At 43.3% G+C, this 15,620-nt stretch overlaps 1 protein-coding gene across 1 annotated transcript; it reads left to right on the forward strand.

Moving 5' to 3' along the window:
• Window positions 1–1,918: 1,918 nt before the first annotated feature.
• Window positions 1,919–15,616, forward strand: LOC108404361 (glutathione S-transferase A1-like). Its single transcript, XM_037002782.1, has 7 exons — window positions 1,919–2,069; window positions 7,974–8,077; window positions 10,259–10,310; window positions 11,205–11,337; window positions 13,175–13,316; window positions 14,257–14,388; window positions 15,237–15,616. Exons 2-7 carry the CDS (start codon window positions 7,994–7,996, stop codon window positions 15,360–15,362), a joined length of 669 nt encoding a protein of 222 aa, XP_036858677.1. The 5' UTR covers window positions 1,919–2,069; window positions 7,974–7,993; the 3' UTR covers window positions 15,363–15,616.
• Window positions 15,617–15,620: the final 4 nt, after the last annotated feature.

The raw sequence follows: 15,620 nt of genomic DNA on the forward strand, positions 1-15,620 counted from the left end.
AGGAAACTGGCTACCTTTCTAAGTAATGATAGAAAGAAAATTTCTCTCTTTCTTTGACAGGCATTTTCCATCTGATAATAAAAATGGTCTTCTTTGTATGCATTTTTGAACAGTTATTACATCTACTATGGAGTCTCTCGTGTTCTAGAAGGTGGGGGAATAATGACGAGAACAGACCCAATCTGTGCTCTCAGGTGAGTCTGTGGTCCCTTACAGCCCATGACCACCTTGGTACATCAGCGCTCTGCCATGATGTTCTGCTAGGCTCTGGGCATGAGCCTCACTCTTGGTTCACTCAGTGTCCCTTAGACCTGGGGACAGATGATATGCACAAATTATATGTCAATGAATACATACACAGTCCCTTTTCCCCTGGCCTGTCACTGGGCCAGATTATCTGGATTGAAAGTGATTTAGCCTCATACAGGGATGGCCAGTAATGAACACTCCCAGAGAATCTGAACTTTGGCATATAATTCTCCCTCCCATAGAGTGAGCTTCCCCGCAGTTAGTGGGCTGGGCCCAGTGACTACAGCTTCCCCTCACCCCAGCCTGTTCTCTACCTTCAACCCGAGTGGCTTTCCTAAAATGCACATCTGAACAAAACTTCCCTTAACTCCTTCAGTGACTCCATTGCCTGCCTGGATTCCTCCCCACACCTGCTCTCCAGCCCAGTGCCCCAGCTGGGCATGGCAAGGTCCCTTGCCTCCTGCCTGGAAAGGTCTGCCACCCTATGTGTTGGGCTCCTTCCCACCTGACCACGCTGAGCTCCTCACCTTGGTGCTGCTTCCCGGGCCCTCGGGCTCTCATCGGCCTCCCACACAGCCCTGCAAACCAGCCAGAAACCTGGAGGCCATTGTGCCTGCCTCCCTGGCCTGAGGGCTCCTGGTGTGCGGCGTGGCCCTGTGCACGCCCAGCGATCCTCGGAAAGGGTCTAAATTGCACAAGTCCATGCACTCCACGAGGACCTAGGGTGTGAGTCTGGGCTCTGGGAATTCCTCACATTCCCCCACACTCTCATCTGTTCATTCACCCAGGTCTTCAACATGTATTTATTCACATCACTTCAATGCTGTGTATGGCCCCTGCCCAGATTCTGATGCAAATACACCAGCTGCAAAGAAACCTTCATGAGATACTTAAAGAAATCAGAATGCTGAAAATTTAATGAAATTAAAGAAGTACAGACATTTATTGTGATTGGAGAACAGTATGTTTATTAAAAAAGAGTCCTTTACTTTTAGAAATTAACATACTAAACTTCTGATAGATGAATTTCTGATATGTTGTCTAGGATATGCTTCAGAACAATCTCATGGTAGTGGAGGTAGTAGGTGGAAATATATATTAGTATATATTAGTAGCTCAAGGTAGAGTATTTCCAAGAGAACAAATGGCATGTGCAATGGCCCAGAGGTCAGGAAGGCTGATTTGAATATGGCAGAGTGGAAAAAGTACACAAATTGAGTCACCGGCTTTAGCAGATAAAATATAAGACAGCCAGTTAAGTGTGCATTTGCAATTCAGATAAACAATAAATAATTTTTAATGTCTGTTCTATACAATGTATATTCTAAACATTTAGTATGTATCTAAAATTCACATTTACTTGGGTGTCCTATGTTTTATCTGCAACTCAATATTAAAATATTCCAGAGATCTACTTGCCCTTTACTGACATCGGCTCCTCGCCATGCTCACCATAGAGGAACTTCATCTGCCTTAGTCTACGTCTCCAACTCATGAAACAGTAAGTTTCTTCAAAAAGCCAGTGACCCTGACTGCCAAAGAGGGTCCAATCAATCTGAAATGTTTGGTTTAATCTTTTAATTGCCAACCTTGAAAAGGAATATATTAACCAGTGTTTCATAATAGGAGAATGACTTGTCATTTTCCTTCTAATCTACCGTGGAATACATGGCCCCAGAACACTGTGGGAGTGGTTTTTCCCTACCTGAACTTTATACCTTTCAGTGAGGAGGAGTTATTAAGTTGTTTTTAAAAAGCTTATAAATGCCTGAGGAATTGGCATTTGGGCTGCTGATCCCAGTGAGAGACAGACTGATAAGGTAAGGACTGATTTTATGATCTTCACACACTGCCTTACATCCTCACATCTAGCTCACCAGAAAAATACTTTAAATTGTGTCCTTTGCACTGAGAGAAAGTCTATTTTATACTCATATGCCTTCTTGGTGTGTTTAGGGGACAGTTTAAGAGTTATTTATTCAATTGCTGTTGGACACATCTCTACAGATATGGAAAAATGAAGACTTAAGAAAACTAGGGCATGGGGATTTAGATATGGAATAAACTACTAATATGAGGAGGAAAAAGAAGGATTTTAGACAATCAGAGAATATGCCTGGTGCAAAGGAGAGTGGAGGGGTTTATGCTGAAGGTATTTTCTCTGTAGAAGTACAGTTGTTCCCCTTATCCAGGGCTGTTCTTTCCATGGTTTGCTTCCCCCAGTCAACCCTGGACAGGAAGCAGATAATCATCTTTCTGACAAACTGTCAGGCCAATAGTCCTGCAGGGCTGCGTCACCACGCTCACATCGGGCCCCTCACTTCATCTCATCACACAGGCATCTTATTATCTCACATCATCACAAGAAGAAAGATGAGTACAGCACAATAAGATATTTTGACAGAGAGAGTGACGCTATAGTCACATAACTTTTATTCTGGGAATTGTTATAATAGTTCTGTTTTATGATTAGTCTTGTTAATCTCTTACTGTGCCTGATTTATAAAGGAAACTTTATCACAGGTATGTATGTATAGGAAAATGCATACTATGTAGGGAGTTCAGTGTTATCTGTGGTTTCAGGGATCCACTGGGGGGTCTTAGAACTCTCCCCCAGGGATAAGGGGGGGGCTACTTTAATCAACACACAATACCTGTGAATTGTGTTACTGTAATACTATATATCATGTGAAAATTCAAAATTAAGTTCCTCATAATGGGAATACATTAGTCTAAATATCAGCAGGTCTAGGTTCTAATTCAGTCTTTGCTATGACTAGTTAGCTGGCAAGTGTCCTTTCTTTGAGGTTCAACCAACTCATGGCAAACCTAGAAGATGGCTAGAGCAGGGTTTCTCAGTGCTGAACTGTTGACATTTGGGCTGGGTAACTCTTCGTGGTGAGGAATGGTCTGATTCACTGTCCTGTGGTTGTTGTTTGGTTAGAAGTTATTTATTATACAAATATACATTTATTTTGTTGCACTTGACAACAGTGTTAATGGTATATTTCCTTAAATTCACAAACTTTACACCTTAATTCATTTCTAGAAAACACTGGAATTCACTTGGCTAGAATATGTAAGTCATTAGAATCAGAACGTAAGAGTCAACAATGCACTCTTATAAGTATTAATATTGAGGGAAAAAAAAGAGGTCTTGATAAGAGAGACTGAGAGTTTCAGTGAAGTCATATGAAAATCCTGGATGGTCTGGGGCATCACAGAATACATGGGAAAAACTATAGTACCTGCAGCAGAAGGTGCTGAAATGGTGATGCAAAGGAAAAGCATTTTGCAAGGTGCTACAGAGAGCAATGTTTGGTAAAGATGAGGCATGATCCTAATTAGAAGGGTAGGACTGCAAACACGTGGGACCCAAAGAAGCCCTCAGCTTGCAGACTGTGATACTGCCATGGAAGGAAGGAGCCCACCTAGGCAGAAGGCTCTGCACCCCAGCTTTCTCAGCCTGGCACCTTCTCACCTGGCTCTGACTTGCTTGGCTAAGGAAATCATGAATCTTGATTTGAAACCAATTACAGCTGACTCTTGAGCAATGCAGAGGTTAAGGGCTTTGACTCCCTTGACTCCACACACCCAAAAATTCTCATATAACTTTTGATTCCCCTAAAACTTAACTAATAAAATAGTGTACTGTTGACTAGAAGCCTTACCAATAACATAAACAGTTGATTAGCACATACTTTGTCTGTTATATGTATTATACACTACATTCTTACAATAGAGAAAAGAAAAAATATTTTTAAATTGTTGCAAATTTCCAAAGAATTTTCCAACATATTTATTAAAAAAATAAATAGACCTGAATTTTCAAACCCAAGTTGTTCAAAGGTCAACTGCAAAGGGGTCCCTGCTGGGCCCTATGGACATTGTCAATTGTCTACAAACCTTCTTGGCTAGATTTAAACTCCTGTGGGGGGCAAGACCACGTCAGGCTTGTATCTTGTTCCCAGCCAGCCATCATTTCCTAGCATAGAAAACTGTTCAATGAATGCTAGTTAAGGAAGTCTGAAGGTAACTTTTTAAAGAAGGAAATGCATTTGCATGTCAACCAGAAACAGTGTCAAAGGTGGATCACTGACATGTCTGCTTCCCCAGGTAAGGACTGGGACTTTGGAGAGAAGTGATCATTTTCCTCAAGAGCTGACAGTGAAATCTGGCACCAGTGCCATGAATAACTGGAGGGAGAAGCAGTGGGTCTCCTCTTGCCTGGGGACAGGAAGGATTCCAGAGAGAGTGGGTGGGAGCAGAGGCCAGGCCTGGTGAGGCAGGCACTTGGGTGCACCATATAGGAGCAGAACCAGGGATCTACTGAAGTCTCAGGACTGTGAAAACCTGTGTTTAATGATGTGCCAGACCTACCTGAACCTTTGCCAAAAATGTCCTGTAGTCCTGCTTAAGTAATCAGTGAACAGCTCTAATCTTTCCACAAAAGCCAAATAAGAAGAGCCATTAAATGACTTGCGTGAAAGAAGTCTGGTTGTATATGATATTGCCTTCCTACTGGAGCTCTGTGGATCAAGAGGTCTATAGATAGACATATAGATGTCTAAGACAGGCAGGCAGATGATAGATAGGTGGAGAGACAGATAGATATAGCTAGCTAGCTAGACAGGTGGATAGATAGATAGACAGATGGACAGATAGATAGGCGATAGAAGAAAGAAGACACACATGCTACCCAATATAGTCAGAGACTCATACATCTCCAAGAACTGGGAGCAGGATGGAGCTTGTGTTTGCTGGTCCCCATTGTGAATTTTATGTATATTATCTAATTAAGCTTTCTCAACACTCTCAGAAATAGATATGACTATCTCTATTTTTAGAAGAGATATTTGAGGCATATAGATTAAACAACCTGACCTAGTTTAAGAACCTCATAAGGAAGGGGTTTGGGTTTGTCTCTGTCCCCCTTTTCCCTGCTAGGAAACACCGTAATTAGGACCACCCCCGAGACAGAACTCCTTTAATTTACTACTGGAATTATCTTAGAATATGTTGCTTTTGAGGACTCTAAGTCTGCTTCCTTCTTAAGGTAAAATATATTAGTCCTCAACTCACAGTATTTTAGGCTATCAAATTAAAGGAAGGCACATTTTCATTGATTTTTCTTCATACCAAGTCAAAATCAGCCACCAGAAAGGAAGTTGTGGATTTGATGTTTCCTTCTCTCCCTTCCCTTCACCGGTTAGTTGGGTAACGGATTCTGAATAGAAAAAATAGACAAGGTGTCAGAGAGAAGCGGAGCCTTACGCAGCAGAGCAGAAAAGCCCCAGCCCTGAAATCAGGCAGGTTGGAACTAATCTAACCCTTCCAAAACGCACGACCTAGGAAAGTTGATTCATCTCTTTTAACTTCAGTTTTCTCATCTTTAAGACAGAATATTAGCAGCTGTTTCCCAGGGTTGCTGTAGAGGATGGACCCATTCGCCAGATACTGAGCGAATCATTAACATACATGGGGTCCCACAGCAAACCATCGAATCTCTGTAGTTCTTATTTTCTGTTAGCTAGGCAAAATTTTGTGATGCCTTTTCCCCCAGTTTTGTTCGGGCCTTTGGAGACTTCCTATATATCTGCAAACTTCTCTTCACATAAGTCATATAATGGCTCTTTTTATTTGGCTTCTGTGGAAAGATTAGTGCTCCACTGATTAGTCAACCTGGATTGCAGGGCGTTTTGGGTCAAGGTTCAGGGTGCACATCTGCTTTTCCTAATCTCAAGGTGAAGAAAGTTGCTGATAAGACATTATATAGGATAAAAATTATTTCCCTTTGTAACCGGATCCACAGTCAGTGGTTAAGGGAGCTTAGTGTGAGGGTTTGAATCACTCTAGTCCACAGCAAGCACACTTCATGCATCAGTACAAGCTTTATTCTTCTTATTCTGCTGAATCATAGCATCTCCACATCTCATGATAAGAAAGCGCAATAAACAAAATATGCAATTACAAGACAGCTGAGTTAAGTCTATTTCCAAAAAAGTCTTTACTTTCTGAAAATTAGACTATTGAGCCTCACATTAAACATGTGGGTATTGAAAACCGTTTGATATCTCAGATCCAAGCACACAAACTTTTTCAGAGGTATAGCCACTGGGTAAAGAGAAGTATATTTGTATCCCAAACTCCACAACAACAACATTTTCAAAGAGAATCTTAATGTTTTCTAAACAGAGCTTGGGATTTGGATAGAAAATGCAACTTTTCCTCCCTAAGTCCAGGTTTTGGGGACTCCTGTTTTTATTGAGTCCTGTGTGTTCCAGAACATGCCAGCACTAGTTCTGTCTAAAGGTATAGCCATTGGAATTCCATTCTTTGGTTGCCCACTATGTGCACTTCTCATGCAGCCTGGGATAGAGCCAGGGCTTTCAAACATCACTGACTGGACATAACGAAAGTATCTTTGACCTTTATAATGACCAAATGAGTGCATACAACATGCAATGTCCATACATGCAACAGACATGTCACTGAAACTAAAAAACTCATGAAATGATGCTGACCTTTTCTATATATAATGCACTCTGACATTTTCTACTTTCTTCGATTTCACTTTAAAAATTGGTGGATTTCACAATCCCCTGAAGGATTATCATGTATACATTTAAAAACACGAATACAGAAAACAAAGCCTACTCTTGGGTTTCTAGTAGATGTAGGTTTGAGTCCTAGGTCCACCACTTACTTTGGGCAACTTACTCTGGAAACCTTAGTATCTCCAACTGTAAAATGAGAGTCAAAACAAAATCTACCTAAGGTGATTTTTGTAGGATTAAGTGAAGATAAATAGGTGAAAATGTCCACTGTATGACAGACATTGAACAAATGTTAGTTCCATTCTATGTACTGTAAAATTAATGCAGAGGCATCCTCTTTTCTAGATTATAAAATGCACCTAGTAGAATATAGAATTCCCCAAAAATAGGAATTGGCATCGTTTGTCTGTGGGAAGAATTAAGGTCTTTTGAACTACAGCGAGTCTTAGCCCTAATTTCAACTTTTAAACAAATGCAGCAGAACAGCCATGGACCTGAAGACTGACTGCTCCCTCGTGCTCCTCCCCTCGGGGAAGTCCTCTGGTTTCAGGTTCCCACAGAGGTTCCCAGGGCGGCATCTGTGTGGGTTCCAGCCCTGCCCTCTTTTTTAGTACTGGGTGTGGATTTCCAGGCTCATCACTAACTGGACTGTGGCCATGGGCATGTCATGGATCCTCTGACCCTTGGTTTCAGTAACTGAAAGAATGGTATACTAACAACTGGGGTGTGGGGCTTTTATGAGGATTAAAGATACCACATACCCAAAGGGACTGGCTTTGGGCCAGGATCATAAGGAGATTTTCAATTAATATTAGTTCTTTAATCCTTTCCCTTCTCTCTAACACTCAGACATGTATCCTTAGCACAGACTCTCATCTATTAGCCTGCCAGGACAATCAGATTTTATACCCAGTGGAGACATGAGAAAGGTTGAGAGCAGTTTCCTGGGGTTGGCTGCTGATGGGTAAGAATTTGGCTCAAGGAAGACAGTTTGGGGATTCTCCCAGCTTTGCCATGAGGAAGGCCGATACTCTCATTATTGTTGGTTCTGTTCAACAGTGCATCATAAAGTGCATCCATTCATTGGCTTTATCCATTTGTTCCCTTGCTCATTGCTTTGCTTGTTCGTTCGTTCATTCATTCATTCATTCATTCATTCATGTTTAGAGACACCAGGAGACGGCATCATGGGGAAGCCCACGCTTCACTACTTCAATGGACGAGGCCGAATGGAGTGCATCCGGTGGCTCCTGGCTGCGGCGGGAGTAGAGGTTGAATCTGAGTTCTTTTGTCTAAGTGGGATCTAAAATCGACTGCCTCAAAGTACTTTCTGCACATAAGCTAAGAAACTTACTAAATGCCCTGTCAGGAGTTAACAGTAAAAAAAAAAAATTGCCAGTTATTATAAGATGAAGAGATTGGACCTAATTATATTATTAAAATTTCTTCTCATAAAAACACACAAAATAATTATGAGCTGCTAATCACAATGTATGGGCCTTATTTGGGTTTGAACAATCTAAAATATGTTTATGACATCTATGCAACAATTAAAAATATGATCATGAATATTAGTTGATATTGAAGAATGATTATTGACATTTTAGGTGTGATAATGTAATATGGCTATTTTCAAAACAGTTTTTTATCTTTTAGAGATACACATTGAAGGATTTAAAGGTGAAATATATGATATCTAGAATTTGCTTCAAATTATTATGAGATAGTGAATGGGCATATACATAACATGAGGTTAACTTGAGTTGACAATTATTGAAGCAGTGTGATAAGTACAAGGACGGTCATTGTACTTTCATTTTTATTTTTGTATATGCTAGACATTTCCTTAATAAAGAGATAAAAAATGAGACATTAGGAAATAAATGTAATTAAGTTAAAGCATAAACCACAATTATGAGGAGGAGTGGATTGTGACAAACTGCCTGTTGAAGATTTAATACATCCACTCGGCAGTGATTTTTTTAGCGCCTATAAGTTCAGGCTCTGTGCTGGGCCCTGGACATACACGGATGAGCAAGGCGGACGCGGCCCTGCCCTCAGGCAGCTCACCTTCCAGTGCCGAGGCAGACAAGGAGCTAGGGGATTAAAGGAGGGGTGGGGGCGCCTGGGAGGGCACTCAAGCATTTCACAGTGTTGAGCTGCTGTGTTCCCAGTGGAAACCCTGGTGCGTTTCTGTGGGACTCTGTTGAGCGCTGCCCTCGGGAGGGGCCGCTGGGAGCACCACTTCTTGGTCCCGACACAGGGACCTGGCATCTCTGGGGATTTCAGTCTGGTCCTGTGGGAATGTGTAGACCCACAAGACGCTGTTTCAGTAAGCAAGTCAGAAACTTCCAAACCCCCAAACTTTTACCATAAAGAATTGTGTTTAAAATAAAACATGGGATGAAATGATGAGAAGGGAATTATGGACAAACTCAAGCGACCTTGTCCCTCAGGTGAGAGCAATACAGGGGGTTTTGAGGTGAGGAGGTGTCCGGAGAGGGAACCTCCCAGTGTGCTCCCTTCAGCCTCGTAACCCCTGGGATCACACTTTCTCGTGAATGTGTGGGACTTCAGTCTGGTCCTTCAAAAACGTAATATCTTATGTTTATTGAGTACCTATGCACATCTGGTACTATTCAAAGACCTTTGCATACATTACTAATTTAATCTTTATACAAACCTATTAAACAGGAACTATGTCTATACTCATTTTATAGGTGAGGATACTGAGACACAGATTCAGTAATTTGTCCCAGGTCAAGAAGCCAGTGCCTGAAAAGGTGACATTCAGACCCAGGCATTCCTACCAAAAACCAAAGCTTATAGGTTAAAATTTAAAAAATAGTTTGGGGATTCTCTTTCCTTTCTTAAATTGGGAATTCTAACCTCGTGTCCCATATTTTCTAGTAGAGAAATTCTAAGTTGAAAGAGTTAAAACTGTGTGGCAACCAGGGCCCATTGTACCCTCCATGCAGCACCAACGACAGCATGATATATGACAGCAAAAGCCCCTGATGGCAGCATCTTAGGTGGTCACTGGCCCCATGGCATGCCCGTTGCAGGAGACACACAATGTCCTGTCCTTGTCTCACACAGACAGACAGACAGGCTTTCCTCAGGCATTAAGCTCCATAACTAGGGAATTTCCCACTCCCTTGCCTACACTGACATCCCCCTCCAATCATGACCTAATCATTGACAGAGATCGGTACAGGTGGAGGTGAATCGTTCCTACAAGTATGAGCCGTCATGTGCTGCACTATTCTTGATGGTCTCATCTAAATGTCCACGTGGCTGTGTTCACACTCCTCTGGGTACCTGCCAAACTCAGAAGTCTTATCTTGTCTGTATTACATTATTACATACCACATGGGGCCATTGAAGTTTAAAATTCTGTAATGCAATGGAATGAAAATAGCAGGCACTTATTTACTGTTTCTGCTTCCCAGTTCGAAGAGAAATATATTGAAACTCCAGAAGACCTTGACAAGTTAAAAAATGGTAAGACCACATATCTAAAATGCCTCTAATGACAGTATCTGGTAAAGTCATAAGTTAATGTTTTGAGACCAGGCAATGCTGATGTGTGCGTACCTTGGGCATTGGGGGCAGTGGGGAGGGAGAAAGTGATTCAGACGTGAGCAGCGGGACCCCTTGAGCACGTCTTCGAAGTCTCTGGGGGCTAGGAAGGGCTCTGAGTGTTTGCTGAGAGAGCCGTCCTCAAGGCCTGGGGAGCATGCCCTCTCTTTGCTTTCTCCTGCCTTCCTCACTGAGTGAGCTGTGTCAGGTCAGGAACCAGGGTCCACCTGCCCCAGGACGCTCCAACACCTTTTTTCTGACAGGCCTGCAAAGCAACATCACACACGCTGGTACCGGGGTGGGCTTAGGGTTAGTTGAAAGGCCAGGTGACAATATGAGGAGGGGGAGAAAGACCAAGACCAGCACAGTGGAGTCAGGAAATGGCCTGCCCTGCACACACTGCCTGGGGGTAGAAAGTGAAGAGCCACAGAACACTCCACTAGAAATCTCCTGGAGTTGGCCTCAACGCCATGAGCCCCAAGAGCCTTCCTTCGGGAACGTCTCACCTGAAATGGCATCTGGCTAGACGTTCTGTTGCAGCCTGTCTCCAACTTCTTCCTAAAATATCCATGAAGATAAAGCAATTGCAAAAATTACAGGGACCTACCATCTTTGTAGATGGGGAATAAAAAGATAAACAACATCTTAAAGTTAAAGGTAGTTTGGGAAAAAAAAGGATATAGGGAGCTAAAAACAACATACTATTTCTATTTAAATGTTACTATGCAATAATTTTTATTCTTTTTACATCTTTAGTTTTCAGCCTAAAAGTGTGCAATCCATACAACATTTCTCTCTTTTTTCTTCTTTGAAAAGATGGGAGTTTGATGTTCCAGCAAGTGCCAATGGTCGAAATTGATGGAATGAAGCTGGTACAGACCAGAGCCATTCTCAACTACATTGCCACCAAACACAACCTCTATGGGAAGGACATAAAGGAGAGAGCCTTGTACAGTATATTTTCTGTTATTTCATTAATGATTACAGAAACAATTAAGTTTTTTCTCTGAGTGAGCATCACGGTGCTTGTAGAGATCATGAACTGCGTGATGTAACTGAGGTCAGAAGAGGGAGACCTGTGACGATGAGGGACTAGTAAGCTTGGGGTGGAGTCAGGTGAGTGTGGCTTTGTAAGGAGCAGGGGGATGGTGGCATCATGACCCCAGGGACTCAGGCCTTTAGGGGCTGGATGCCAGCCCACAGTTAGGGACAGGGACAAAGTGCCTGAGTTTCTAGAAGCTAATGCTGGGGAGGAGAAGGATCCGAGGGAGCTGCTTCTCAAGTTCCAGAAACTGTAAGAGGGGCGACCAGGAACCTGACTTACCAGGCAGTTACAGGTGCCGGCCACTTGATAAGGGTTAGCAGAGGCTGGTCCTCAAGAAGCCAGGGTGACCAGGGATATTTTGATACAAGTCTGAAGCAGCCAGATTTAGTCAGTACAACTCTATGTGGGGATCTCCTCTCTGGTGCGATGGGACTTCGTGATTGAAATTCATGTTTTGTAAGGAGCTGCTGGCAGTTACTTAAAAAGTGAAACTTAGTGTTACCTTATAACTCAGCAATCCCACTGTGAGGTGTACACCCAAGAGAATGAAAAGGAGAGCCACACTGAAACTTGTACATAAAAGTTCATAGCAACATTGTTTCACATATTCAAAAACAAAGAACACAAATGTCTATCAACTGATGAATGGATGAACAAAGGGTGGTCTATCCAGCAACGGAACATTATCTGGCCATGAAGAGGGATGACGCAGTGACTCATGGTGCAACATACATACACCTTGAAAATATTGTGTTACATAAGAGAAACAAGAAGCTAAATGTCACATTGTATGATTTCAATAGTATGAAATGTCCAGAACATTCGAATCCATTGGAACAGAATAGTTGAGTGGTTGTCAGTGGCTGGAGGGAAGGAAGAATATGGAATTCTTATGAAAGCACATAGCATTTCTTTTGGGAGTATGAAAATATTCTGGAATAGAGTTTGGTATTGCTACAGAATTTGGTGATTGTACTAAATATAACAAAATAGTAAACTTGAAGAAAATGACATTGTGGTGTGTAAATTATATGTCAATAAAGCTTTTGTTTTAGAAAAATGTTTTATAGGAAGTCCAGGTTGAGACAATAAAATAAACCTCCTGCAATATGCAGTGGTTGGAACTATATTAAGAATTGTACTGTTTCAGGGATATTTTAGGAGAAGGTCTTGAGATCCTCCTAGTGCAATGCAGATAAGGCCAGAGATGGGCAACAGTACCCAGACAGGGTTTTGGAACCATATTCTGTGGGAAATGAATGGAAGAGCTGCTCATAGGGGGCATATAAATGCACATGGCTGGTGAGAGGACATGACCCAGATGGCTGTGTAAGGTCCTGGTGATACTTAGGAGCATGTCCCAGGCTATGAACACACTACATCTGTGGCACAGAACAAACTACAGCAGAGATGGAAAACCCTAGATACGGTCTTAGTGGTTACTGGCACTGATTCCACCAAGTTCTCTAAGACAAGTGACTCTGGCAGGTTGACGATGCTCTTCATCCCTATATTTGGTCATGTGTGCAATGAAAATTTGAGTCGTAGGTCTACCTCAATAGCTCTTCTAGAATGAAAGGTTAAGTAAAAAATGAAAGCTCAATAACCAGCATGTAAAAATGGCACCCAGTGGAGGTGAATTACTTTGAATGGTGAATGGTGATGCCCCATACCTTTACACTTTTAAATGTAAAATCTAAGGCAGGAACCATGGAACAATCTGGTCACTTTTGTCTTCCAGCATTGATATGTATGCAGAAGGTATAGCAGATTTAAATGAAATGATCATGCTTTTGCCAATATGTCCACCGAATGAAAAAGATGCCAAGATTGCCCAGATCAAAGAGAAAACAACAAATCGCTATCTCCTTGTGTTTGAAAATGTAAGTGGGCTGTTTGGCATCTGGGGCACTGCGCTTAGAGGACAAGAACCAAAGCGAGTGCCTTGGCATTCCTGGGGCACTGACCGTCACTTCCAGTGAGCCTTCCTGAATGCTAATGTAGAAACTTGACTCTCAAAGCCTTTAATCAAAATCAACTATGAGGAAGAATTGTACCAGTTACGTCCAACTCATTATTTGTCAGTAAAATACCAGCTTATGGGGACCTAGAAAAGAATTCTCCATTGGGCAAAGCGTGCATGGTGATCATCAGAGCTTGGGCTGTGGAAGGCTCTGAGAGGCACACTAGAGATTGGAGCAGGTCCTGCAGGGTACTGTGCAGGAGCCTTTTGCCCGGGAGGACATGATGACAAAAATACATATTGTATTATTGTAAAATATCCCGACAATAGGTGTAGGCAGACAGGATCAGCTGCCTTTCGGGAGAATGCAGTAGTGCTTTGGGGATTCATGACATACATCTAAACAGAGAGGGGAAAGTGGGGCGGGAGGAAGAGACAGATGAGGGGAGGTTAAGGAAAAAGTAATTTACAAATCTGGGGGCAGACTTTAGAGGAAAGTAGTGTGGGACAGAGAAAATAGAATTCCATCCTTTCCCATAGTAGATATCTTTAAACAGTACATGTCCTAGACAGAAACATCCAGAGCAGGAGCTAAGCCCACGCAGGTGAGGGACCCACAGTGGCGTGGGAGCAGGAAATGGGGCCCTGCTCTTCGACTGAGGAGTGAGGGAAGAGCAGCAGTGACCCACTTCTCCCCGTCTCCCCGATCAGGGTGGTGCAGGGGGTCTGAAGCCCCACACCCTCCCCTCACCCAGGGCGGCAGCAGAGGGGCAGATGTCAGGCTGGGGAGATGCGGGAGGAGCAGGGGGACCCAGCCTGGCTGGGCCTGTGCCCACCATCTCATGCCCCCGATTCGCCAGGTGTTAAAGAGCCACGGACAAGACTACCTTGTGGGCAACAGGCTGAGCAAGGCTGACGTGCACCTGGTTGAACTTCTCTACTACGTGGAAGAGTTTGACCCCAGCCTCCTGGTCGGCTTCCCACTGCTGAAGGTCAGTCGCAGCCTCCAGAGGGAAGGCCCACGTGGCCTGTCTTGGAATCTGGTATTTGGACTCTTGGGTCCGCATCACTGTCCAGGCCTCCACCGCCCCCAGGTCTCCAAAATCAGCTCCTAGGCTCTGGGGAGGCTTGAAAAGAATCCTGTTATGCCAAGGAGATCTCAGGTGGATGCTTTTCCAGGGAGAATAAGTTGACTTTTGCAAATCAGAAGGACTCAGCACTTGGCATTTCCCTGCCAAGCGCCTGCTCCCTGACGGTCTCTGTCCTCGTTTCCTCTGGGATTCCCTTTACCCCAGGTGTGTCCTTCTCCTTCCACCCTTGAGTCCGTGTGAGCAGGTCTCCTTCCTTCTGGCTGCCTCCCATCTGCTCCTGTTCCTTCTCTCAGACACTGGGCTCCTGTCTGCCCAGGCTCCCCTCTCTCCCCATATCTCTCTCAGTGGACAAGGCAGTTTTCACCGGCCCTGTGGTTTTCCTTTTGTGTTTTCTGCCTTCAGTTTCAGCTCAGTTTCTAAGTTGAGAGACTTTATTTGTGTTGACGTGACAGACGCTTGGCTGTTCCTTGCATTGCCCAGGAGCAATGAATGTACAGGATTCGTGGGCAGGGCAGAAAACAGGGATGGCTTTAAGCTGGATAAAGTTGGAAACAAATAAGTTTTGGGGAAAATGGTACCGAGCTGTATTTTCTTCCTCCTGCCTTCCCTCCTCGCTGGGAGCCTCATTCTGGTGCTGAGGGAGGGGACCCAGCTGGTCCTCGTGTACAGGGGTCTCCAGATGCCTGGGTGGTGCCCCTGCTGGGCTGGTCTTTGTCTGCCCTCAGAGACTCTGCTCTTGTGCATTATAGGCCCTGAAAAGCAGAATCAGCAATCTCCCTACTGTGAAGAAGTTCCTGCAGCCTGGCGGGCAGAGGAAGCCTCCCTTGGATGAGAAAACTTTAGAGAAATTAAAGAAGGTTTTCAGGATGAATTAAAGCAGGCCTGGCTGTCCAGCACCCTCAGGACCCATCTTCTGAAGTTTTTCAAAACTAAAATCCTTGACCTACATGTAGATCTTTGTTGTGAGACTAATAATCCTTCCCAAAGTAGAAGTGTTAGTTTAATTAGAAATTAACTCTGCCAGTTTGGTTTCAATGCAATCTATTTTCTGTTGATCAAATATGAAATCATGATAGCCTCCTAAATTGTTTCTTGGATTTAAAAATAAAAGGAGAAAACCTTTCATGGACTCT

Source organism: Manis javanica, chromosome 16, assembly GCF_040802235.1.
Source record: "Manis javanica isolate MJ-LG chromosome 16, MJ_LKY, whole genome shotgun sequence".
Taxonomy (NCBI): domain Eukaryota; kingdom Metazoa; phylum Chordata; class Mammalia; order Pholidota; family Manidae; genus Manis; species Manis javanica.